The 27,386-nt window shown below is 39.5% G+C and overlaps 3 protein-coding genes across 12 annotated transcripts in view; 1 reads left to right on the top strand and 2 right to left on the bottom strand.

Annotated features, from left to right (window-relative positions):
- The window catches only part of LOC136364217 (broad substrate specificity ATP-binding cassette transporter ABCG2-like), a 249,788-nt gene that overhangs the window by 185,516 nt on the left and 36,886 nt on the right, over window positions 1-27,386 (top strand). The window lies entirely within an intron of this gene.
- Window positions 1,922-23,493, bottom strand: ZFAND4 (zinc finger AN1-type containing 4). 6 transcript variants are annotated; one of them, XM_066323914.1, is made up of 10 exons: window positions 22,866-23,493; window positions 22,318-22,617; window positions 15,145-15,220; window positions 14,976-15,043; window positions 14,278-14,464; window positions 10,051-10,198; window positions 7,990-9,171; window positions 7,311-7,368; window positions 4,944-5,061; window positions 1,922-2,809 (listed from the first exon to the last, which is right to left on the bottom strand). In XM_066323914.1, exons 2-10 carry the CDS (start codon window positions 22,499-22,501, stop codon window positions 2,674-2,676), a joined length of 2,157 nt encoding a protein of 718 aa, XP_066180011.1. In that variant the 5' UTR covers window positions 22,502-22,617; window positions 22,866-23,493; the 3' UTR covers window positions 1,922-2,673. The 6 variants fall into 6 exon arrangements, with proteins under 6 accessions (XP_066180011.1, XP_066180014.1, XP_066180013.1 ...); XM_066323917.1 differs by having other exon boundaries at window positions 4,944-5,058; XM_066323916.1 differs by having other exon boundaries at window positions 23,305-23,493.
- Window positions 26,187-27,386, bottom strand: part of LOC136364210 (WASH complex subunit 2A-like) — a 32,804-nt gene continuing 31,604 nt past the window's right edge. For all 5 annotated transcript variants that reach the window (XM_066323909.1, XM_066323910.1, XM_066323912.1 and 2 more), the window contains one exon: window positions 26,187-26,669. In XM_066323909.1, coding sequence (XP_066180006.1) covers window positions 26,533-26,669 — 137 coding nt within the window. In that variant the 3' untranslated portion in view covers window positions 26,187-26,532. The remainder of the gene's footprint in view (window positions 26,670-27,386) is intronic.

Genomic DNA, 27,386 nt, shown 5'->3' with positions numbered 1-27,386 from the left:
TTTATCACCACATGGGCTTCTAGAAATTCCAAAGAAAGGAATTATTTAATTCAAGATCCAAAATAATTTCTGACACCTCTGTGATGCCTATCAACAAGAATCCTGGAGATCATTCAACATGATGCCAGGTTGGTTTTGCCTCCCAGGCCCTCAAGCATAAAAGAAACAAGCAAAAAATATTGGCAGGAAGGTAGAGATGAGCACACACCAAAGTAACTGTTCAACTTCCAGTATGTAAACTTTTTATAATACAACAATCTAAATTACATGAACACACAAAACATTTGTCTTCACCAGATGCATAGCAACATGGTACACTAATGCTCAAACCCCAAGCCACTTATGTAAGTTTACCCAGTAAACAGTAATTAATCCATAGCAGAAACTAATACAGGATTTGGTAAAAGCCAATAGCATCTGAATTAAAAATTGAAGCAGTTAATTTCAAATTAAAGTGCTCTTGTGGCTGTACTACTGGTTGAAAATTAATGCCTGTAACACTTCATGATAACAAAACCAGTGGTGTTCTGAACACTAAGTATCTGTATTAAGCATAATTAAAAGGATGTATAATAAAAATTGAGACGCTACACACAGGGAAATTATTACTGCATTGCATACTCTAAAAAAGCATTGTTGTGCACTTCATTATACATATGCAGAGAAAGGGAGAGTCAAAACTGAGATGTGACTCAGAGAGTTCCTACCACGTATCTATTACGTAGTTCTACTAAAATTTGAGTATGGCTATTCCAACACACTGCAAAACAATTTCCTGACAATTTTATTTATGCAAAATCAGATTAAGTGATCACAGACCACAGTATTTTAATTCCACTTCTTACCAAATCCCTACTGTACCTACAAAAAGTTTAATACCTCTGTCCTTAGAATATTGCTGAGTTGTGTGTAATTGTTAGGTAAACACTTGTACATTTGTCATGTTCCTTATTCTTTTCCTTTGGCATGAAAAAATGTCCCATGCAGGAGATGAAAAAATTCTCCAGGGAGTTGATGGTACATAGCATGGCTCGGTAACAACACGTTCATCATATCAAGGGAACTTCCTCCAGTAATAACAAGCACAGAAGTCACACACGCGGAATGACATTTTTATCTTATCAATGCCTGGAAGAATGATTGTAAACATTTTTTTCCAAGTTCCTCACTCTGAAAACTTCAGGTTTAAGAAGTTTCAAGTAGACTACACAAACTGGATTTTCTCCAAGTTACTTCTCGCTCTTTCAGCGATCATCTTCTTTTTTCTCCACCTTTTGACTGTCATTCTCATAAGCTGCTACCCTTTGACTGGACTGCAACATAGATCATTTTAATACCACAACCAATGAAGTAGCTGAGGACTTTCACAAGACAAGGACCATGACATTTGATTACCTAGATACAATGTGGGGGATTTCTTTTGTCTTGGTGGTCAGTTGTACGTTTTTTATTAATCTCTTTATACTGGAACACTTCATGCAACTTATGCTTAAAATATTTCACAAGCATTAGGGTAATGAAAGAAGAAAGTCTTTCAGCAGGTACATTCCTCCAAAAGCAGTTTCTGCAGTGGCTACATAATCATTAGAGGTGTTTCATGCATTTACTGAACTGCCTTTATAGTGTATCAGCTGGAGGGGAGGAAGGTTAGTACCATTTGTTTTCCCTTTGCTAGTACACCTGTAAGAGTTCAGGAGGATTATTATTCAGGAGGATTCAGGAGCACACAGTGTTGTCACACTATTCCTAATGAAGTTGGTGGGAATTCTTCTCATCACCTTCAGTATGAACAGATATGAGCTAGCGCTTGTGGAAAAAAAATAAATATATATATACCCTCCCAACAGAGCCCAACTTTTAATTTAGGAACACACTGTAAGAGGGAAATTATTTTGTGCATTTATGACAGCATAAACAAGAATAAAATTTAATATTTATTAGAATTTCTTCCAGTAACAGCATTCAACATCTTAACAAAGCAAGTTGTGAAGTCTTAAAAAAATCTAGGATTACAAAAAAAGTTAAAATAAGTTGTTTCTTATATTTAATGGCAACAAACAGGGAACCTTCTATTTAGAAACAAACTTGTCATATAAACAGCAGTATTTTAAGAAAATGTGATTGATATGTAATTTTCAGAATGGACACACAATGTACAAATATCAATCAGAATGAAACAGAAGGGTGGAACACACTATCCCCTTAAAATCTCAAAACAGGCTGTTTGAAGAAAGGGGAAGGAGGAGGATCTTTCTAGTGAAATAACTTAGAAGATACCACACAATGGACAAAAACAAGAGTACAGAAGACATTACATGACATCCTCATTACAACACCCCCTCAACTCTGGTTATACAGTAAAGTTAGTAAAGTGCATCTTTAAAGACTTGTCTAGTGAAATAGCTTTTCCAAATATAAAACACAACACGTGCAGTAACAGTTAAATCAAAGTGTAAGTCTTTAGAAACTAATTTTTAACCTTCCATTCACTCAAGAAGAAAAGTTTTAACTGCAGTAGTGTTCACATTATTCTTCGATGCATCCTCATGTGCTTTTGTTACTTGGCAAATCCTTAAATAGGGAGCATGGCAAAATTATGCAGTTTAAGCAAGTGCTTCTCTCAATTCAATACAATTCTTCAACAGCAGAGTGGCCACATGCAGCACAACCATGTCAAATTTTGGGAAGCTTTGGTGCACTAATGATGGGATTGGTCTCCTGTAAATACCTCCGTCCCGCACTCTTGTAGTCGTAGGTGCAGGTGTGAGTCTCTGCATAGCGGTGTGTTGCACAGAAGTTGTTTCCACATCTGAAGAATCAAGAATATCACAAGTTACAAGCTTTTAGAAGCTTTTAATGCTCTGACATGCTGGGAGCCATTTTGCTTAATCATGTCTTAAATGACAGAACTGTTTGAATTGTTATCATCCTTGACTTGTAATGCTAGCTGGTGGGCTACACAAAGTAACATTTTTCACACTGAATGTTTTAGTTCTGACCCAACCCAGTCTGTTCAGCTGGGAAGCTAAGCAAGATCAGTACTCCAGAAACCAGCTAGCAAGGATCAAACACATTTAAAAATTAAGAACGATGAGCTTTGTTTTACTTTCTTTCTTAAGGACCTCACATGATATTAGTTGGTAGAATTCAGAGGACAAAACCATGGACAATAATTCCCTCAGGTGAAATCCATGTAATGCATTTCAACTCAAAACCACAATGTCACTTAGCCAATCAAAAAACAGTTGCTTTCAGCACAACTTCTGCCTGGCATAAACTCTAATTAGCCATTCAAGATTATTAAATACAGATTTAGTCAGCTGTTAAGACAGCAGACAAACTACAGGGACCATAACTTCCTGTAGGACTTCAAAAGGGGTTCATCTATCCAATACCAGTAGCAATTTTGATGAGTTAAGATCAGGATTTTTGCTTCAAACTTGACAGTTCTGCAGCTAAGAGTCTTACCAGGAGAAAAGCATACTTTGGATGTTGTATATGATCCAGAAAAATGCTTTACCTGGAGACCTATACTGGTATCTTGTTGCCTGATTATTTGACAGAGATGCTTCTTGACAGTGAAACACACCACTCAAAATCAGAATTCTGTTGAAATGGATTAAGCGTTACCCATTGAACTCACTATTACACTTTTATCCCTTATTTATTTATCTATCTGGGTTCATAACAAACTCCGCAGCTGTTCCTGAGGCTTTGTGTGCCTGGAAATAAATTTGCCTTTCTTTGGTTCTCGGTCCCATAATCACAATTTCTTTCATATGATTATATCCTCTATTTGGTTTATGCTGCTTTCTAGTAAAAGGTCTTATGGTTGCTCCTTTTGAAATCAAAACAAATGCTATTCTTGGAGATGAGCCATTTACCCCTTCATTTTTAACCTTAAGCAAGCTGCTTAGTTACTTTTAGAAGAGCTTGCAGCTATTTGCTCATCAGTAAAGTGAGTAGTGTCCAAAACTGTTCCAAAATCAGAAACTGTAGAGTCAGTAAGGAGACAGTTCCTCACCCTGAAATTCTCTATACAATTCCCCAGTAGCAGAAGTCCTTTTTCATTTTGCTGTTGTTGGCGTGAACCAAGATCAGCCCCAAATGCAGCACTCACAGTGCAGCAGTTCCCAACCTAGACTAGCTCATAGGAAGCAATACTAAGAAAAAAGTATCTTGTGGAGAAAAAATACTTTGAAAACTAAGCCTAACAGAGAGAGGAGGGTTTTCATTGTTGTTGTTGGGGGTTTTTTTGTTTGTCTGGGCATTTTCTGGTTTTTTTTTTTACAGTTTCCCAAGACCACTACCAAGCACCAGGTCTCACAGTGTTGTCTAGAAGTAATGATTTGGGGGACCAGCACTCTGGTGTTTTGTTTCCGAGATGCCCTAAATGCTCAAAGGTGACTGAAGTCTTGCAAAAAACCTGAACACACATAAAATCAAAGATCTGTTGAATACAAATTTGTATACATTCACAAACTCTGAAGATGTGCAGCAATAGGGAAAAATCTGAGGGAGATTTCTGAGAAACTATACCAAGCCTGTTTTTTCCTCCGCTTGTAAAAGGTATCATTATTGATGAGACGCTTTGCAGAACATGTATTTGCAGCAAGTTCTTCTCCCACCAGAATAAAATGTCATTGGTTTTGTTATTGTTCGTTATTTTTCATAAAATGTCATCATTGTCTTGTTAATTTCCTGGTATCTTCCATTCTGCTACCTTCTGTTTCTTGACCTTCCTAGAACATACACCTCAAGAGCAGAACAGGGGCAACATTCCTTAATTCTAATTCCTGCGGTTTTGCTGAACTGAGAATTCCAATTTTTTTGAAGGTTGCCTTTTGAGTCACTATGCTTAAGGAATACCATGCAGCAAAGAAAACTTTTTGGTTAACTCAGCTATCAATTTTAAGTAACATCTGGTTATATACTCAGCCTACCTGCACTCATAGCTGGTTGCCAATCCAGTTTTCTTGCCACAAAGAAAGCAGTGCTTTGAAATTTTCTTTTTTGCTTGAATTAAGCCAGTCACAGGCGGAAGATGGGTTGCTTCACCTGCTCTCAGAAGTAAAAAGACAGCAAAGACATTTTAACTAATTCCCAAACTAGTTAAATGTTATCTTTTGAAACACAGATTTATTTTGCATTTCTTAGAATACTTCAGGTGGGAATCCCAAAGCCTAAAAGGAGAGGGGGAAAATAAACCCTGAAAACCAAAACAGGAAACACACCTAAGCCTATGAATACATTTGGAAGAGGCATCACAATGGGCAGAACTGTTATTTTGAACACCTCCTAAAAGTTCACATAAACAAGAAGTTACAGAACACATCTGTCTCTTACTGGTGTTCCCAGGTGTAAAATGAATGCACTCAGAGTGTCACTGGGAAAGCACTGTGCACAATGGCCTTCCAAAGAATCAATTGGGCAATCCAGTACCTAGCATCCAATATATTCAGTATACTAGTTGGCCAAATAAGTTTAAAATCTTGCTGGTACTCTATAATTGCAAGAAAAGTATAGTATTAGACTACAGACTAAGTATAGTATTAGCCTCTACTTAGCTATATGTTTACAGTAGGAACTTTGCAGATGTTTGTGAAATTTCTATACCTAAAAATTTACTTTACTTTTGCTTTTTGCCATGTAATTCTTGGCTGTTGCTTTATCAACTGGAGATCACGTAATGAAAAGACTTCATCTTTCTTCTTCTCCCTTCCCTCTGTAGAAGCAAGTTCTTTGTCCACAGCTTGCTAAAGTGTATTTCCCACATGTGGATCAGTAAAGTGAGCAACACATCCTCTCAATGTTTCTACTGCTATATTGTCAGGATGTTCCCAAAAAGTTATCTCATGAGTTCAGAAGTATTTTGTGTCCAGCACACCTTTAATTTGAACAGTCATTTCTTATTTGAAATGCAGCAGCCTACACTCAATAGTAGCAGCAGGCAGTCACTACACATCGTAGTCACCACTACCAACCACTCCCACCCCATTCCTGTTTAGCATTGAAACTTCTGGGCAACATTTGTCCACACTAACTATTTCATTATCTAAATGCACACAATTTCAGAATTATCAGTTAGCCTAGTTTGTGAAAGAGATAGAGCTTGAAGACAGCTGGCCCTGAGGATGTGCTTCAACAGAAAAAACAATCCACCTGTCTCCACATTTACATCCCTTCAGCAACTGCAGTGAAAAGTGATCTGTCCTTTGGCCAGTTACATGACAGATCATTACCAGCCACATCTCTCTCACGAGCCCATGTGATACGAGCACACTCACTCATATCTGGCATCTTTTGGAAAATACACTTTTGTCTGACGTAAGATTCACCAGAGGAGTGTCTTCTTCACAGTCCTATCCCAAGTGCCTCAGGCATTAGTGGACTTCCCCAATATGCAGACAAGGCTCTCAGGGTATCTATCACCTCTGGAGCAGCAAAAGACAGACCTGTTTACTGACTGCCAAGTCAAAGTTGCACCCACAGTTGTGAAACAAACCCACACTTTTAGCAGCTTTTGTTTCAATATTACAATTACATATTTTTTTCTGTTGCAGCTGCTATTTGAACATCTACTGTCTAGCTCATTTTCTACACCTAGATCTGGAATATATTCCAACCTCTTCCTAAGGTCATACAGAAAGAAAAGAAAATTTCTAACTGCAAGTCAAAGATGCACAGAAGAAAAATTAAATGTGCTGAAAATCCTTAGCTCACTGTCTTAAGAGCTTTAAAAACATTTATTTAGACAATTCCTTTTCTCCCAATAGAATTAATCACATAAGCAATATATCTATGCATAATACATCCTTTTTCAGTAGATGTCAAACATTAAGCACTCCACAGTTACCAAGGCCAGGGTGGAAAGAATGATGACCAACACAAAAAACAGTGAAAAATCTGCACTATATTAATGTTCTGCAGCATTCATGCCCTTACTGCTTCCTCCCCACTTTTTATGTACTGAACACAATGCTACTGATAAATATGGCTCTGATTTTAGTAGACTCAGAAGTATTCAGAGAACTGGGAATTTCAAAAATTTCAGCACAGAAACTCACATTTTCTAAGAAAGCTAAGAATGAGTTGCAGTTACGGTCCACCTAAGATCCAGATTGCCATCTGCATGTTTAAGAATTGCTTAACTATGCTATAGGAAAGATTAACTATGCTATAGAAGTGTAATACAGCAAGGACTCTAAAAGACAAATGCCTTATAAAGATAAATTATTTTTGTCTTCTCTATGTGTGATATATCAGGAAAGATTAAAGAGTCATCTTTAATTATTATGTAAGTTACTTACCTACTCTTTTCCCTACAGCTGCCACCATACTTCCATTCATTCCAAGCCCATGCGCAGACTAAAAAAAAAGATTTCCACAAGGAAATTACTAGCAGATGGAAATTAAATGAAAATGTAGGTAGTCTGGTTATCAGCTTATTTGATATCAATGTTTTATCAATCTACCCACAAAGAATCCAAGACCGATTCTGCACACAAAGTTACAATTCTGCAATATAAAGCCTTACCCTCAATGGCTATTTAATATCTCTCCCCACACTTCAAAATACACCAAAACAACGAAGTACATTAGAGAGCAGAAGCTTGGCACATATGGTGCCAGCCACTGGGCACACTTTGGAATAAATGACTATTAGTGAGCAGAAGCCAGATGACACTTCTAACACACACACTCAAAACTATCACTACAATAACTCATATTTTCAGTTGTGAACTGAACAACCACTTTAATCTTAATGAAAAATTACTTCTAGGACCTGTTTAGATAAACAGGCAGTTTAGATACCATCAGCCATTCAGAAAACAGTTTAAGACAATCAGGGATTTAAATACACCTCTCACAGCCCACCTGCCTCTCGAGACAAGACGTGCACACACATACACAAAAGCAGTAGTTTTGTAACATCAGTATCAAAAAAACAGGAGAAACTTTGATTTCTTTGGATCTGTGCATACTCACTAGAATATATTCAGCAGCTTCATTTGGAGGAGCAGTTTTCCTAAAGCTTTCTTCCTGAAAATGCTGCAGGTTTGTAGGTAGTGCAATACCAGAAGTCCGAAACCTGTCAGTCCCACAGGAACTCTGTAAACTTTCCTTGTTTGTGCTTCGGGCCAGCGAAGCCAGAAATCCTAAGTTACTTACAGAACTCGCAGGTTCTTTGGATGCCTTGCTAGCCACATCTGTGATGTCCCTAGCCTCTGCTTTAGAAATTCCATCAGGCCTTTTGCCAAGTGATTCTACTTTCACACTACAAAATCTAGTGGTCCTAGAAAAAGAGGAGTCTGCTATACTACGGACTTCCAACGATCGAAGCACATTTGGGGAGGCCGCAGATCTCAAGTTACCAGCCTCAAAGCATCTGGGCTGTGCTTGTGGTTTCAGAGTACTGTGATGTGCCACTTGTGCTGAGTACCGGAGGGGAGACAAAAGCAGATTTTTCTGAGGACTTAATTCACGAGTACTGAGAAGGCCAGTCTCCATTGCTGCAGTGCTCAGCACTTTGCCAATAGGTTTTCTATGCTGCTCTACAACCTTAGAATCTTTGTCTCCATCAGGCAGCTCAAGCTCTGGGTTCACCTTTCCTATGTCATATATCTCACTACACTGTTCAGCAGTGCTTGCTTCTGTTAAAAAAGCAAAAGCATCTGGTTCAGGTAGATGTTCTTCTTCTGTTCCATACAGTTCCACGTTTGCTAGATTTGGAAACAAAACAGCATCTTCCTCACTTGCTGAGGTCACATTTTCAGATGCTTTTTCTGAATTTGCAGGCAGAGATGAAATAGGAGTCAGAACACTATTAATAGGTAGTTTTGCATTTTCTAGTTCAACGCGAGATATTTTCGGTGGTAACCTGATGCTACTGACCGGCTGAGACCAAGAGTTGCTCTGCCAGGTGTCATCTTCCTTAAGGAAGTGATTAGCTGTGGATGGCATCGTTCTACCAGCAGTGGCCAAAGTAGCCAACGCTGAAAGTGCGTTCTGGGGAGATTCTGACTGGTGCAAATTCCCAGGAGGAGGTAGGCACGGCTGTCCGATATGGGGGAGCACTCTGAGGAAGCGGTGACGAGCGGCAGCCACCGAGCCGCTGTACGGACGAGGAGTCATGGGAGGGCGAGGCTTCACTTTGACAGTTTTCTTAGGCTATTAAAAAAAAAAAAAACAAAATAAAAAAAACACAGATACAACAACAATTAGTATTTGAATTCCAATTGCACTCAAAAGACCTGACTGAAAACATATTTTGAGGAATTTAGACAGTGTAAGGCCAGGAAAGACTAGATCATTCTTTCTACTCCCTCATATGTTACTAGCCACCAAGACCTCACCCCAACACCTGAGTAATAAAATCAAAGATGATAGTCAGGAAATGTCTTCAATAAATAGGTGATGTATCAGAGAAACAGAAGAAAGAAGCCAGAATGCCATCCAAGTTGTTCAGAGGAGCTTTAGATCTCAAACACAACAAAAAAATGTAAGAAAGTATAATCTCTTCACACAACAAAAAAATGTAAGGAAGTAAAATCTCCTCATTTTACATCTAGGTAACCTAGCCACACATGACTACCAGTTTAATGTTTTATTTTCAAGATAATATCATTGCCATATTTAACTTTATAGGATTTTCAGTTACAGTATATCTAATGAAATATCATTTTAAGAGAAACATTCACTTTTACCAGAGCAGTACTGCAAAACAATGCTACTTAAAAGTATTGGAAGAAAAAAAACCCAAACAAAACCACAAAACCCGCCCATCCACCTAAAAAAATCTACCCTTGCAAATAAATCCAGGAGTAGTAATGAATTCTTTGAATGAGGGCAGGTAGGTCCAAGGAATGCCAATACTCCTCAGGAGAATGCTTATACAATAGTATTTACATAAACAGTAGTTGAGAAATCATCTATCCTTGATAACTTGACTTCTCAATATGGCAGAGTATCTGGTCCACTTTTTAGAAAGGTCAGCACAAGGAAAGCCCAAGCCATTTTATGACAGAAAAACTGAAATCACAATTTCACCTTTTTACTCAGATTCATGTTCTCCATCTTTGCCTTGAGCAGTTTCATTTTATTCATAGTAATTGAATTCTCAATAATCTGTTGGCCAGAAGGTGATGCCTCTGTCTCATCTTCATCATCAGCATATAAATTATAAACTGAACCACCACTGAAAATAAAAGAAAGTTTGTATTCATCCTCTAATGAAGTAATTTGATTACATTTTCACGTAGAGTATTCTCACAACTAAGAAGTCATATCCGTAGTTGATCTGTTGACAAAACATTATGTAAAACTGTATGCAAAGATATTTCAAATCCATTTATCCACATAAGCATCCCTTATTAGGGCACAGTGATGTTGCTGAAATCTGAACATAGCCACGCTTCTGGGAAGTTGTTACATCATATACAGTTGGTTCACACTCACTATATATTTTCCCCACAGAGGGGATATCCAGTTCCACAAATGTCTCCTGAAGATATGGCCAAAGCTGTTAAGTGTGTGACTCAGACAACAAGCTGATCAGTTTTCCAATTAACCAGACACTGGCATGGAAGGAAAAGTCCAAATTTCTATCCATCCTGAGGGGTGTTCTCACCATAAATGGAAATGGAGGGGTCACCCATGTGGATGTGATATTCTATTTCTCCTTTTCAAAATAAAAAAAAAAAAAAAAAGAAAAAAAAAGAAAAAAAAGATCAGTTTAGGTTTCCAAAGATTCCAAAGAGTCTCACATTTGGAAAAAAAATAAATAGATCAGAATTGCTAATCCAAAGACAAAATATTTTAAGTCAATAGTCACTGGAAGTTTATAGTATGACATTTCCTGCTTCCATTGTGCATTCTAATAGAATGCAAAACCTCAAGGTTTTAAAAATCACCATCTAACTTGTTTTTCCTATAAAACAATGAAGCATTGATCAGTAACACATTCAACATTTGACAGTGAAATGAAAGAACCATTAGACTGTCCAATTCATTACAAATTGATCCATTTTCAACACTGTATGTAGTACATTTTAAAGAGTGTTTTAGTTCTTCCATTAGGTTGTCAGCATCTAGAAATCACGAAAATCAGGCAATTCCCCTAATTCCCCAGTGTTCACACAAATGTCTTACTAGGTTTAGCTCAAGTTTCTACTCTTCAAGTGATATCAAGGAAGTAAGTCCACAAGACTAAAAGTCATGTGGAAGTCAGTACCAAAAAGAAATTATCACTAATTAGAGCTGGCATCTTACCTGATTCTTGGAAATATTCTGCTGCTTTGAGAGCCAGCATTTTTTGCACTGACTCTCCAAATACAATTCCTAAAATGTAACAAAATTCCAAAGGCAGCACAGCTGGGAGACAGTGTGCAGAGCAAGATAGCAGCAAATTCGAACCAAGAGTCATCAAAATAGACCAGTCATTTCTTACCAAAACCTGAATTATTCCATATGGTGACAGTCAGCACGCATATTACATACACATACTTCTAGTAAAAACCCAGCACTAAAAAATAATTTCAAGATTTTATTTTACAAAGGTTTATATCACCAAGTCAAAAGAATTTGTTGAACGCCCCTTCCTGCTAGGTAAGGACAGAAAGCAAAGTGGTATGTCTTGTATTTGGTTGGTTTTTAATTTTTTTTAATGCAAAAATAATTGTTATCTTTTTGTTCCACTTTCTGACAAATATAGGCCAAAACCACACATACACACAAAAAAAGGAGTGACAAAAGGATTGTTTGCTTTAACGTGACTGTAAGATTATAGAAGTTGGACAGGGAGTTTTCATATTAATGTTTTTACCCCATTTTACAATGAGTAAATTTTAAGATGACTTTGTCTATAGGAGTCAACATTTCTGAGCTCTTCCTTGTAAAATGCACATCTCAAAAATCATTAGCTTGCTGAAACCCTTTTGGCACCAGTGTCTGCCAGTCCTCCACCACAACTTCAATACTCTTCTAACCCAGAGACAATGATCACTATGCATTTATACTTTTGTCAAGTTTTAACCAGTAACTTAACCACAGATAAAATAAAATTATCTGGAGAACTACAAACAAAACCAAAACCAAAGTCTCACTTCTAAATTTCAGTCAATGAATTCTGTTCCAGGTATCAGCAATGTGAAAAAGGATGATAAACAAGTGCTCCATCTGTCAGTACGGAAAACAGTAGTACTCAGACCAACCCATAGCTTTACTCTATAGAGATCAAACAAAAAGGTCTGATTTGCTTCCATTCTCACCTCCCTTTGCTACTTTTTCCATTTCCCACAGTCTCATGATAAATTCAAGAATTTGGATTTCCTTCCCCTCCAAATTATTGCCTGAGTAGAAAAGCTAGTAAGTGAACTCCCACAGAAAGCACAGAAAAACAGAAACAAGTTGAACGTTTTCAATCAGGTTTTCAACCCAACTGGTTCACTTGACCAGTGCCAGTACATTTCTTAAGCCAAATGCATTTGACTTTCCTATGTGCTGCTGTGCTTTGAAAGCCTTACCCAGGTACCTTGTAAGAGCCAAATGAGCATGGTCTAATTCCTCCCATTTGCAACATTTAGCCAATTTCAGTAAAATTACTATTAAATCTGTACCTTAAGATTACCCAATGGAAAAGCACAGACTTTCAGACCACCATCTAAACTCATTTTAAATGGTGGAAAAAAATCAACACACACACTAAAATTTGAACATGTAGGCAGATACCAGGGAGCTATTCTCGGAAAAATGAAATTTCAAGCTCCTTGAAATGAATGACAGCTCCTTCCACTAAGGCACAGTACAGCATCCACAGTCCCAGCATTGTGAATGGGTTTCGATGTTCACTGGAGTCAGAGGTTAAATAGGAACAAAGTGGTAACAGGCAGGGTAGCAGCAAGAACAAAAATTACAAAGTCTATTCATCTCTCCAGAAGTGTATCTAGCCCAGTGCAGCAGCCAGGTTCTCAGTTCTTCATCAATTATGCTTTTTTTACCTATTTCAAACAATACCATATGTGGCTATTTACTGAAAGAGTACAGGGGCTGAAAGATAAAATCACAAATCTAATATATTTATATCTTTTCTCTTCCTTGTATATCAAACAATACATCTTTCTCCTCTGTATAACAATGTGGGAATTCAATTATGATATTTCTTTCAGTCAGTGGTTTTTAAGTATGGATGTGTTATAAAATTTTTTAAGAGTAATATCACTCTGAATATAAACCCAATACAAAGCTCTGGCTATCCCTTAACAAACAGAAACAAGAACAGTCACTTAAAGCAGCTTGAGCCTTGGAGAAAACACAGCTAGTTCCCAGAAAAGGGACCTTTCCTCACAGCTGTACAAATATTACGTTCTTGAGAGGATAAAAGTACCTACCCAAAAGCTACAGTATAAAAAATAGAATGCAATAATTTTTAATAGATATCAATTTTGATACTTTTAGGAAAAAGACTACCAAACTGTTTACTACAATTACAATGTAGTAGGTAAAGTGATACACCTATCCTTCTGATGATGAATTCACTGGATTTTCACCAACTGACACAAGCTTGGTACCTCAACAGCAGCTAACTTGAGGCCTAATTACATCCAAAATCTGGCTGTATTGGTCATTACTTCAGTACATTAAAAAATTAAAAAAGACATAAAACAAAACACGGAAAAACCTCCCAACCAAAATCCATACAAAGTCAAAAAAAATCCCCACCCCAGAAGAAGCACAACAGACCCCCCCCCTTTCAAACCAAACAACCACCCCATAAAAAATAAACTAAAAAAGCCCACAGGATTTTGCACTGCCAATCTACTATCTTCCTGACAAATCATTTAGTCAAGTTACACCCACAGGGAAAAAAAATATTAAGTGAACTAGGAAATGTTTACAAAACTAAACAAATGCCTGATGATGTTAGAGAAAGTGCTTAACTGAAGTTACTGAAGTTTTAAATATATAATAAAATATTGATTTGACTCTCCTGCAACGTGTTCCTTCTCAGAAAGGACTGGAATGTTGAGAATTGCCTGCAGTATGAAGACAGTTTTATCTCATTATATTAATGCACACAGTGATAATAGAACCATCAGCACAACCACTGACCACTAACAGCACTACTGTCCTGTTAGACAGTTACAACAATTTAATAGCCCTTAGGGAATAATTCTTGCAATATGCCAGATACTCTTTTGATAAAACCAACAAATACAGCTGAAAATTACACAGCAACCCACTTTTGAATAATAATATAAAGATTAAAATCAACTTTACCTCAAAGATTCAGACAGTGGTGTTAAAGTGCCATCGCCTCGGTCAACCACACGGAAGAAATTCAAGCGATCTCCTTCTCGATACACTAAGAAAGTCACTTGTTTGTTGGATGGCCCTTTCTCCCACATCTTGTCTCTAGCAGGATCCATGTATTCAGCCATTTCCCTGATAGGATCTTTCACAGGAACTAAAAAGATCAAAAAATCAAAATATAACCAAAATATTATGATGGTTGTTTTGATCACCTCTGAAAGCTCAGTTCAGTTTATAACAGGAATTCCCAACCTAGAAGATATGCTGAGTTTTTTTCCAAGTGAAAATTATCAAGGGAATTTCTTCATTTCCACTCCTATACAGATGATTCACATAACCAAGTTTATGGTCTGACTCTAGCAATGCCTGATTCTTACTGACCATATTTTAAAATTATTTGTATAATGACATTCTAGGATAATTTTTTCTTCAAGTGAAGAACTGCTGATTTTATGATTCTGTATGTACACATATACCCCATTTAAAAGTAAATAAAGTGCACTCGATATGCTAAGTAAGAAAAGATAGGGAAACCCCTCCCCCCCACTTTTGTTAAGTGTTTTTCCAATTAATTTGGAACTGGTTGTCTAAAATGCTAACTAAGAGAAGCTCTTTAAAGTTTTAAGATGTTGCATGAAAACCTCTTTAACTTCCTTAACACCTACCTCTTCTGGTGTTAACAGGTCCACCTCGCATAGCTAGAACCAATTTCAGAGTGCAGCCTTCTGAAATGCTGTAAGTAACAACAAATAAATTTTTATAGCATTTTCTGTTGTTCATGCTAACTATTGTTTAGTAGCATTAATTAGAAACATAACTTTATACTATACTTACTTATAATCATTCAAACAATAGTCATCCTTCAGTTCCATATTATTCCAAATTAAGTGCTGCTGAGAGACAGGAATACCTAAACAAAAGAAATAAACAAATGACTTAAAATTGGAGCTTGGCAAGAGGGCTTCCAGCGAGTTTTGACTTTTGAAGAGTGTGGGGCTGATGGACTGAAACTGGATGACAGGAGAAAGAAGAGAAGAAACAGGACAAGACAAGCACTTGAGCAGTCTTCAGCCATGACATCTAACTTCCAAACAGTTACTAAACCCAAAGATTTTCAGAAGGCTTTAGCTCACACACAAAATTCAGTCTTTTGGCTCAGCAGAGGGTGCATAGAAATGTTCAACTGCTTTAGTTTATTGAATACTTGCTCTTTTTCCAATCATTAGATAAGGGAGACTTTTTCCTTTTATCTGAACTCGAGAACTTGATGTCTCCTGACAGAACAGGATGAAACTTCTACCTACAAAACTGCTGAATAATTTAACAACAGACTGGTATTTTGTATTACTCACAGTACAGACATAGTCACATTAAGGTGACTGGTGGCAGCTCTATTACAGCAGCAAGAAGTGCAAATGTGTTTTTATCCCTGCTTGCTTTGGGACCTTGAAGTTGGCACATAGAGTTTAGTACCACAGCAGTTAATTAGGCTTCATCCTACAAACACTTCTGTTTCATTCTGGGTGTTCCTGTAGGCCATCAAAATGTTATTACTAATATCCAGTAATACTCACTTTCAATTCAAGTTCTGGGATGATTTGGCTATTTTTTGTTAAAAGAAAGTAAACATACTGAATATTTGTTTCTCATTAAAAATTCATATTCTACACAGATAGAATCCAAACTCTACACAATTTCTGTCTGCATAGTCAACTCAGTTAGATATAGATGTAACAAACATGAAAACTAATAAGCAAAAGCTGGTACAACTTGAGGTCTCCACACATTTTTACTGGAATGCTACCATGTTCTGAATTTTGGACAGAATAAAAATGAAGACAGTTATCAAAGTATGAGACATCTCAGACTACCAAAAGAAATGATTCTTCCCTCCAGCATCAAAACGTTGTTGTTCAATTTGTCTAGTGAAACCCAGGTAATTAAAATCTCACTGCACATTCATGACAAATGTTAATTAAAATGTCTATCTATAGAGACCAAGAACTACTTTTTCAAAGAGTTCTGAACACTACTTCTCATACTAAGAACAAAACCTATAAATGTATTTTCCTAAAGGTTACATTTAAATAATCTTATCCTACATTTTTATTCATTGCATATTCACATACTTAAAAGGAAATGCAAGTGGCAGTGCTAAACAGTAAGACTTCCCCAAATACATCTGGCAGGAGGGGAACACAAAGACCAGAGTCTAAGATAGTTCCCAAAAACATCTAAGCTTTCAAAGGCTTGTGAGAATGCTTAGCAAGCTTCAGAAAGGAGATCAGCCAAGTAGCCCCCTCCTAGACAGAGTACCCATCACTGGCAAGGAAGAAAAGGGGACAAGACCCTGGTTAAAGTCCAAGCACATTAAACAGCCAAGTAGGAGACATCCCTGTGCAGGAGGGGGAGTGCACTTTGGAGGAACTGTTATTGTTTTTCTTTAGGCTTCACAGAAGATGACAATTTTCTTTTTCTCACCATGGCTCATATCCAGATCTTCCCTGTTCTGAATGACCAACACAACTTTACTCCACCTGACTGCATATAACAGGGATCTTATATCCTCTCAAGTCCACAGGACATTTATAAGAAGAGTATGTTCATACAGTAGACTAACATAATTGCTACTACACAGCCAGCTATTTATTTAATAGCTGGTTATTTGTGATGTTTCAAGTCAGCAGTGTAGGGAAAAGAACAAGCTGGCAATAGCCAGCGAGTTTACATTCAAGTTTTTGTGTTGTTTTGCACTCTTCTGATTACAAATAATCTGATTACTGTCTGCATTTGTTATGGTTTCAGCAGCCTCCAAGGAGCAATTTCCAATTACTATGATAAACTGAGAGCGTATTTGTTGAAAAGGCTGGCTTGCAGCTGGCAATACTGGAGTGAAACATGGTTTTGCTCATTCAACAATGACAATGTATTTTTGATGAAATGAACAGATGAAAAGAGGATACTCTGCTGTAATTGGAAACAGAAACATCTTTATTACTTATTCCCTTTTATACTGCTTTCTTGGAATTCTGTATTTATACACTGAGGAAATAGTATGTGCTTTATAGCTTCAGAGGCAGCAAAATATGCATTGCCTGTCCCTTTTCTGGATTACAGTAAGGATTTTTGAGGAGACATTCGCACATGAGATCACCATGTGAGATACCCATCCACTATACCCTCTCCCTAAGCAGCACATGATGGTATCACTGGCCTGCCTCAAATCAGTACTGAGAGGTAAGCAGAGCAGTAAGCTACATCTCAATACTCAAATGGAAATGAGCTGGCCAAGTGATGCTACAGGAGGACAGAAGAGCCTGCAGACTATCTATTGAAATGGCTGCAGGGGCACTGACAATGTGACCTACTAAAATGGGGGGAGGAGCGGAGAGAAGCACCTCCTCTACCCTGTCTCTGAATCAGCACATCACATACAGCCTTAAGCTTCCCTCCTCTACTCTTCTTTTTGGCATGCTAAGTAGGTTCACCACAGAAACTGATTTGTCAAGCCTGAGACGGGAAAAAAAAAAGCTCTGAAGATTTCAGAAAAAATCTTGATTTTATGTTGTGGGTTTAGAGTTCCTATGTTTAAAAACACCGCACACATTTCACTGTCAAAATTCAAACTGCACCCATCTTTCATTCAATGTTCAAATTGCTGAAGCTTCTGTTTACAGAGAGGACACTGAGAGTCTTATTTTCCCACACACTATATCAGTAAGAGGTGCAAAAGCCCACAACTTACAGTGGCAGAAGCGTTTTCCTAATTGTTAAACCCCTCAGCTTTCACTTGAATGACAGTAACTATGGCAGCATAAATGGAGTCAGTACTGACCTACTCTTTGTCCAAGGGACTGAGTAAGAACAGACTAAAGATAGCAAATCACCAGTAACTGAATGCAGGCCAATAAAATTTCCTGACAAAGGTGATCTTACTTTACAGCTTCCATATGCTGCTCAGGGCAGCCATCCACTCTGAGCAGTCTTGCACTCATAGACATGTTTCCCCAGCTCAGACAAGGCACAAGCTTAAAAAAATGCTTCATGAACTTCTCTATCAGCACAGTAAAGAGGCAAATCATAAAGCACATAGAAGATGTAGGGGGAAAGTAGTAAACAAAAACACCCCAGGATTGATTCTGTTAAAAATTTATGACACTTCTGCAATCCACTTACTCCAGTCCTGGCAGAAGCACAGCTACTTTCTCTAATGCAAACAGTAATAAATATCATTATGACATACTCTGAATTCACAGAATATTGAAAGGAATTACAACATCTCTATGAAGTCTGCTTGACATTCTTCTAGTTCCTTTTATTTAATGTGAAGCTGCTGTACACAGGCAGCAAAATAATAACAGCAAAAAGACCAAAGAAAAATAACTCACATTATGAAGTGAGTACACACATGTACAACAAAACCATTGTTGCATCTGTCGTTCCCTACTGAACACAAAAGAACACCTACTAAACACTGAAGACAAGATGTACTCTGAAACCTAGTTCTCTTGTTCCCCTTTAAAAAAATACAATAACAAGGGAACATCTAAATTTTCATCTAAAAAGGTCGATGTTTCCACATACACAGACCATAAAATTCAGTTGCAAGTACTCACTGAACAAACCATGACCAAGTTGTTTTTTTATTTTAAAGGTAACTATATAAATGAATGTCCTAACACGCCGTATTGAAGAATTCAAATTAATTCCTGCAAGCTAATAACAATAATACTATCAGTACCACCACCAAAGCTCAAAGGCCACCTCCTCCCTTGAGACTCATTTCTGTCTTTCCCAACAAACATGTTTACAGGTATTATCTATGGTTCCTTAACAGATTAATTAACCACCACTACAAATACACTACCTGAATGCTCTGCTATAAAACAGTGTAATAATAATAATCAGTGTTTCTGAATCAATACTAGACTCTGCCCAGCCCAGCAGCTACAAGGACCTGTGCAATGGAGAAAGCAAAGACAGATCTCAGTTAAAAAACCCCATTACTTCCTCTTCCAATGAAATCCTGATTTTTTAAGTACTACTTGTGTTAAGGCTCAGTCTTTCATGCCACCCTGAAATTCATGTATCAACCGATCCATGAACACTGATGAACAAGTAAAGCCAATGGAGTAGGTAGCACTGCTAGCAGCACTGTGTATATTCCAGCTTTTACGCCACCAGTAGAGACAAAGGGAGCTATGTCTTCCCAGGTGAACCATTTTAAAGGGCTCAGTCAGTGAATCTGAGACAGGAATGATTTACCCCCGGGGCTCCAAAATCAACACTATAACGAAGCTCCTGCTTACTTCACATAGAACATATTAGAGGACAAATGCCTGGATCTGATCCAAATACACATCAGGTATGCTGTAACTTCAGTTTATAAGTAGAAGACTTGCACTGAAATTTCATATGCGTTAGAACCCGTAAGTTTTTATGTATATTCTTTACTGACTAAAACTACTGAAAACACATAGCTGGAGACATGGAGAGCTCTTTCTTAGTAAGGTACCAATGTCTAGTACAGCTGTCTAAACAAAGCCTTTCATATCAGATCACTAGCAGGCATCAAGAATGACAAACAGTATCTGAAGAAGACAAAATTCCTAACATTCCATCCATATTATGCTTTTTTATTATGGTGAAGACAGTCTACAGCTATTGATTACCCAGCTGTTGACAAAAATCAGTTTGTCTTGTTTTAATTTTATTATTAGCCTCTTACAATTAGAGGCATTGGTAATATTTCAACAATTTGTTAATTTCTGACACAATTCTAGATTTTTTTTCTTGGAGCTTTTGGGTCTCAGCTCATTTTTTCAAAACGTTTTTCTTTGCTTACACACTATCATCACCAACATCCAAATGTAGAAAGTATGCATAACTAGGGATTTCATGTAGTCTTCCAGCACTGTAGGAGGCATTCTCCAACCAAACTGCACATTAAAAAAAAGAGATTCACGCCCTGTGAAAGCTGACACGATACAGTAATAAAAAGTGAAAACCAGCAGCAGAAACAAGAACAGATGTAAGCTTTCTCTTTCCCATGCTAAATCACAACAAAATTACTTCTGAATTTTTGCTCCATCTGGGTAATTTACTGCTCAAACTTGTGCACTATAATAGGAACTCTGTCACAGAAAAAATCGGTAATTATTTTACATGCAATACCAACTCCAAATGCAACATAAAATTAACGTGTCATTGTGTATCTGTTTCGCCCACACAACTGATCAATTTGTTTTCACTCTGCCTCCCACAAATCATTAATCAGAACAATACAAATATTTTAACTGTGCCATGGAGTATCAAAGTATTTCAACTGACTTCTTACAATTCAATGATAAGCACCAGTGAACTCATCTTCTATTTTAAATGAAATTTACTTATTATTAATACTATACAGCAAGCAGACAAACCATAATTACCTTACTATCCTAGAAACTACATCATGCAAACAAAATTCCAAACAAGCACTATTGTAACTTCATTACTGATCTATTCTAAGAAGAAATGAGGATACTTTTGTAAGCTGTAGGTATAACTGAGTATGGCTATTCAGTCTCACATTGTGGACTACAAGGAATTCAAATCCCTCCTCCTCACACCTCCCACTGATCTCTTCATGTATCCTTTAAAGCTCACTCCATCATTGATACTACCCAGATAGCCTGCCTTCTTCTGTTCTCTACTGCCTATGCAACCTTTTAATTCGCTTTTAGCGTTCGACGCGTGTCTCCTACACCTATATTCAACTATAGGTAGGAAAACCCCTTTCCTTTTCTTGTTTCACCTCTAGCCTCCAGGAGCATCTTGACATGTTCTCTGACGTGTGATTAATTACGGCCTCGTCCACAGCAAACAAAAGCCCATCCACACAGCTGCACTGTTGTACCTACACGGATGTAAGCTCCAGTCATCTGCAGGGTAGATCTTACTAGTAAATAGTCCCCTGTGTTGTTGCAATGCTTATGTGTTTTAAGACTTGTACCAGCTGTCTGGGGTTTTTTCCATCCGCTAGAGCAGATCTCCATATGAGGAGGAGAGTATCTCAGATTCCAGTCTACAGCATTAAGTTACATATCCCAGAGGATGGGTTCCACACAGACAGAAGGATGAAAACATTAATATACAGGTAGATTAGGAAAGGAGAGGATCCCTTTTTTAAAAATTAGCAACTCTTATACTCTCACCTTCTACAGCTGTACGGTTCTTTAACCCCTCCAAAGTGAAAAAGAAAATAGAGGATGCAATGCTTAAACTATGTATATATAAATATTTCAAATCACATTCTTTCATGCAAGATCATCCTCACCATAGAGGAAAAGAGGTAGGAGGGGACTAACCTACACCTGTTCTTGCAAAAGCACCAGGACTGGCCTCATAACTTACAGGAGATTTTCACTTTGCAAAATGTGTCAAGTTTATTACTGTGAGACAAAGCATTGCTCAGCCACATGTCTATCAACAAAAGATCATTCACCCAAACAAAATTCAAACCAGTAACTTAAAGCTGCCTTTGGGATTTGCCTGCACTGCAGTTGCTCTTGTGACTGCAGTATCATAAAAAAACCATAAACTGACTAACCTAACCAGCAACAAACATAGCAGCAAATTTAAAGTATGCTCAGTTACAGTGTAGACGCGTTGCATGGCTCAAATTTATAACCTTGCTAGTTAACAAACAACCTGGGTTGGAGAATCCACAGACTTTTTACAATTAACCTTAATAACTGTACACAGAAAAAAACCCCCAACCAACCCACCAGAAGAGCAAACATACCAATTCCAATGAAGCCTAAGCCCAGAACTTACAGAAAATGGAAAGAACAGAAAAATAAGTTAACTTCAATTAAACCTAAGCCATAAACTTAGCACCTAGTTTTATACATATTGCCAAACATGACATTTAAGTTTTGTGGTTTGATTTTAGCAATTACTATTTTTAAAACAAGATTTCTTCTTAAGTGATAAAGTTTACACTGAAATAACAGAGAATAGTACCTTCCAGTCTTTGAATTTTAGCTTTCACAGAAATAACTGTTTCAAAGGGGGAAACTCGCAGTTCAAAGCAGGTTCCTGTAAGCGTTTCAATGAAGAGCTCCATAGTTTCATAGAAAGGAAGTTTGTAGTGAAATGGTCCCATATTATCTTTATTAAAAAAAGGAGGCTCTTTCTTGTTGGCCATTAGAAAGGCTTTATAACTTCCTTGTAAGATCTGTCAGGAAACTACATTCCACTTCTAGCCAAGGCAGCTTTGAAGACACGTGTAGTGCACTGCTGTTCATCTTTAGAATTTTTCACCTATAAAGCAAACAAATACAATTCTGACAACATCTAAACATAACTCCTAAAGAAAATTTAAATTTATTTTATGTAAAATGCTTGTTAAGAAACATTAAGTTTTTACCTAGGTAGGGCAAGATAACCACAAATTATATTACCAACGGTGTAGTTTTAGGGCTATAGTGTCTGTCAGCATTCCACATGCAACCTACTACCTTTGTTAATTTCAGTTTCCACAAGCGACATGACAACCAGACGCCCAATACCTCCAGACAAGCGCTGAGCCCTCCGCAGTGTCAGAGCTAGAGAAGAACTCCAGAAAGGCGTAAGAACAGGGAGCGCTCCGGGCTCAGGAAGGGCAGTTGCAGGCGGCAGCTCAGCCGTGCTCCAGCCCGCACCGGAGCGGGGCCGGACCCCGGCAGCCGAGCGGAGCGCCCGCGAACAAAGGACGGCGAGCAGCTGCCCCGTCCCCGCCGCGCCTCGGGGCGGCCTCGCACCCCGGGCTGGCCGCGGGCCCCGCCACCACTGCCCCGGCCCCCGCTTCCTCCCGGGACACGCGCCTTGCCGGCGGGGCCGGGCCCGGGGCGGTTCGAGCACGGCACCTCTGCCCCGCCGCCCGAGGCGCTGCCGCCGCAGGGTCCCCCCGCAGGAGAGACGCTCCCGAGGGCCCGGAACCCGCCGAGCGAAGGCGGGGTCTCACCTCACCTGCCGCCGCCGCCGGGCCCGCTCGGGGGGAGACACGGTTCCTGTCCCCCCGCGCCGCGCCGCCCCGCCCGCCGCAGCTGCCGGAGCCGGCCGGGCCCGGCGGGACGCACGGACCGGGAGCGCAGCCGGAGCCGCCGGGAGGGCAGGACCGGGAGGTGCCGCCCGGCAGCCCCCGCGCTGCCCCGCCCTGTGACAGATCCTCCCGCGGGCCAATAGGACGCCCGCTCTCACGAACCTTGGCCAATCAGAGCCTCCAGGGGGCGGGGCTCGCGGCGCCTCAGGGGCGGGCACCCGCTGGGCCGCTTGTTGTGGTCGTTAAGACGCGGGGCTGCAGCGCGTGCGCGGGGAAGGACCCGGATACACTTCCCCATCGCTGGGAGTGCTGAAGGCCAGGCTGGATGGGGATTCGGGCAGCCCGGCCCCGTGGGAGGTGTCCCTGCTCAGGGCCGGGGGGGAACGGGGTGGGCTTGCAGATCCCTTCCGCCCCAAACGGCTCTGAGTCTGTGCAACGCCCCCAGCGCTACCGGTGCACACGTGACAGCGGCGGCGGCCGCGCTGCCTCCCGGGAGACGGAGTGCGCCGGGGCACATTAAGGCTAAGGTGGCTCCGGCGGCTCGCCCTGGCCGTAGCACCGCCCGGGGAGCCAGCAGCGAGCCCTTGCGCTCAGGCCGACAGGCTCCCAGGCATTGCCCGTGTGTGGGAGCGCGGCGCTGAGCCCGGGAGGCCAGCGCGGGCAGAGTCCTGGCGGGCGTAGCCGCGCCGCTGTTCCCGGCCAGAACACGAACATTCCCGGCCCTGGCAGGGGCCAGGCACTGCTCTGAGGCACTTTCACTGAAGGTCAGCGCTCCATTGTCCTCTCGTTTCACCGTGAGGTGGCCAGGGCAAGCTCCAGAAGCAGCGGGGCCCTTGGATGACCACAGGCTAGAGAAAACAAGCTTATCCTATTAGCAGGTGCTAATTACATTAACCACTTTACTTTCCATTTAGGTTTTAAAAGGCACAAGACCTACCCTGACTCGTTATTAGGCTTCAGGCCGTGTTAAAACTGTGGCTTTTGAGAAGCATGTAGAATGGGAACCTGTCAGGTTTTTTGCAAAAAAACCCAAAAAAACCAAACCTGAAAGGTAAACCAACATACAAAAAAACCCCCCAAATCGCCAAAAAACCAACACAACTCAACACTACACCCTCTAGCCAAAACCCAGTTCATGAAGTCCCCACTCAGACCAAGCTCTCCCAGAAGTGAAGTGCCTAGACCTGACTGTCGAAATTAAGGACCACACATTTTAAGATGTGAAGAGACAGGCAGAGACACAAAGACTTGCTATCTGCCAGTTTAGAAAGACTAGGTGGGAAGAAAGGTTCTGATGTACACCAAAGAAACCTGCGTTATTAAGAGCTTTTCTCTGCTGAGTTTTCACATGAAAGTTTAAGAAACACTAAGCCTGGAGCTTTTTCTTTCCTACTCCAAAAGCTTTTGGCCCTCAGGGTTCTTAGCTTGTGAACAGTCCTCTTTGCAATGCTAACAGAAATTATTAATGTGAAGGGCCAAAAAGAAAGATGCAGAAAATAAACAGAAGAATTCACCATCTTTTTCTTCTTTTCTCCATCATATCTTTGAAGCCCTTCTAAGCACAGAAGAAAGGAGTAAAGAAGCAGTCTAAATCACGTATAGGGCATACGCAGCAGATGTAATGCCTATAAATAAAGTTCAAGTCCTTTCACTGCACCAGCCTATTTGCAAATAGCCCCCACACTCTTTTTCAAGCTGCTATTCCCAGCTTACCCCCCATGTAACATGAATCATTGCCAGGCCCACCTATGGTGCAAATCAGTACATCATGTTTCTCCTTCATCCCTTCCAGCTTTTCCTTCTGTTTTACCCTCATTAGTGCTGGATGTTTCAGCAGTAGTATTTACTGTGCCTGATAAAGGAAATCCAACTTGAGAAACAAGAGACTGAAGCAGATGTCTCAGAATGAGGACTTCAGTGCAAGTGAATTGATCTCAAAGAACTCCTCTGAGCACATGCTTTAAATTCACAGCAGAACAGTTTTAAGAGTCCAAAATAAGTAGTCACTATGATAAAAACAGTGACTTACTCAGAATTGCAGACAGTCACTTGTACAATAAAATAAACTCTCCTGCATTTATGCATTTGCTCTGCTTGTATGCATGCAGGAGAGCAAGCATCTACCACTATGTATCAAGTATGATTAAGGGCATCTGTTCCAGAAGGGAATCTAGAAAATACAGGAAGCAAAGTTAAACGAAATACATCTGACAGTTAGAGGGATTCTTGAGTAGCAACCTCCTGTATACAGCTTACACTGTGTTATGGATGAGAAGGGAAAGCAGACAGCAAGCCTTTAGGCACAAAACAGTCTTTGCATGAAATATGTACATAAGCTTGTTAGCCAAGAAGTGACCAAGCATGCTCTGTACAGATGTACTTTGTGAAAACTGTTATTTGCAAAACTCTGGCAGCTCCATGCAGGTGAAAAGTCACATTTAATGGCCTACAACTTGAACAGAAGAAGACACTGTTGGGTTTCTGTTGTGGTCATGGACCACCCACTGCTCATTTGTAACACACTCTCCCTGGCAGAGAAGCGTTAGCCCTTGTTATTTTTGTAGCCCACATTAGCTGCCTATATGAAATACCTCTTTTCAGCTGGTGTCAAGTCCTGCTTTGAGATTTCCGAACTGCTTCATTCTGTAAGAGAAGCTGTACCTGATACTGATCCCAGCCTTACCCTCCCATTAGCTCAGTAGGTGGCAGATGACCCAGACAAGGCAAGGTAGTGATTTTGGTTGCTTGCAAGTCATGATGCAGGCATTGTAAGCAAGAGGTAAAGAGGAAAGTAAGACATGCAGACAGATCAAATTTAACAGATTCCATTTACTATTTATCAATTATTTTATCTATAGATCTGTTTAATAAAACAAACTATACTTTATATAATAGATTACTTCATTGCAGGTATTGCACAGGCTGTATTCATCTCGGCACCATGGAAACATGATAGCAGGAGGTTACTGTATTTTTTTAAAAATATATAATTTAGCAGAATTAGACTAGCACAAGAGAATACTAACCATTTCAAATGGGTAATCTTATTTAAATATCCATGTCCATCTCATTTCAGCTCTACTGAATTAGAGAATCCAGAGTATTAGTACTGGACAGGGCTAAGGAAGGCTGCTTCTCTGCAGACGTGCCCTTGACTACTGGCCACCAAAGGCATTCAGCGGATCATCAAATGTGCTCAGGGTCTTGCTTTCAGATTTTGCTTCTGAGGCTGCTTGGGAAGATCTGGCTTTAGAAGTAGGTATCTTGACTTGGCTGCTAGAGAAGATATCATCTAAAGAGGGGAACAAAAAAAAAAAAAAGATTTAATGAGAAGTGACTACTAAACAGAAGCAACATTGTACACAAGAGACTCCATCACACAGCAGTGACTGCCAAGGACATTCTGTGATAAACAAATGCTTTCTTTCTACTCGTAATTCTGGATGCATTTGTAAGGACATATGTGGGAGCTGTTAGCTGTAAGATTTTTTTTTTCTTCTCAGTAGACAGCATAATACTTGTATTTTATAACATGTTCAGGCTCTCATAAGCATTTGTAAAGTACTAATAAATTAAAGTTCCACAATAAATTCTACCATTCAAGTGGCAGATAACATCATTCTAATCTAGAACATTAGTATCTGAGAAACCTGAGAAATCCAAGAGCTGTGAGGTTGTGGGAAAAAAAATCAGAAGAGGAAAAGATGGCAGTTGCTAGCAACTACTGTGGTGATACTAACCATGAGTCTAATCTACAGCACAGTAAGAACATAATATAAATCTCCTGAGAACAGACCATTGCTAAGATGCAAGAAGGCACACAGCTATAATCACCATTCTGATGAATATTCAAAAAGTCTGTCTACAGTCTTGAATCAAGGTCTCCCACCACCTTCCTCAATACAAGCATATATATCTGTTGTGAATAACTAGGACCACAAAGTGGAAAAATATCACACTGCTATTAAGGCAGAGGACAACAATACATAGGAGTTAAATCATCCAACAC

This window comes from Sylvia atricapilla, chromosome 8 (assembly GCF_009819655.1).
Source record: "Sylvia atricapilla isolate bSylAtr1 chromosome 8, bSylAtr1.pri, whole genome shotgun sequence".
NCBI classification, from domain to species: Eukaryota; Metazoa; Chordata; class Aves; order Passeriformes; family Sylviidae; genus Sylvia; species Sylvia atricapilla.
Note: the sequence above shows the minus strand (reverse complement) of the source record. Positions and strands in the feature narration are given on the sequence as shown.

Excerpts from the sequence above, each read along its gene's own strand:
- ZFAND4 (XM_066323914.1), bottom strand. The coding sequence starts at position 22,501 with ATGGCCAACAAGAAAGAGCCTCCTTTTTTTAATAAAGATAATATGGGA. Across the intron at positions 10,199-14,277 it reads CCACTGTCTGAATCTTTGAG|TGGTGGTTCAGTTTATAATT; the intron begins GTAAAGTTGATT and ends TTTTATTTTCAG. Across the intron at positions 7,369-7,989 it reads AAGCTGCTGAATATATTCTA|TCTGCGCATGGGCTTGGAAT; the intron begins GTGAGTATGCAC and ends CTTTTTTTTTAG.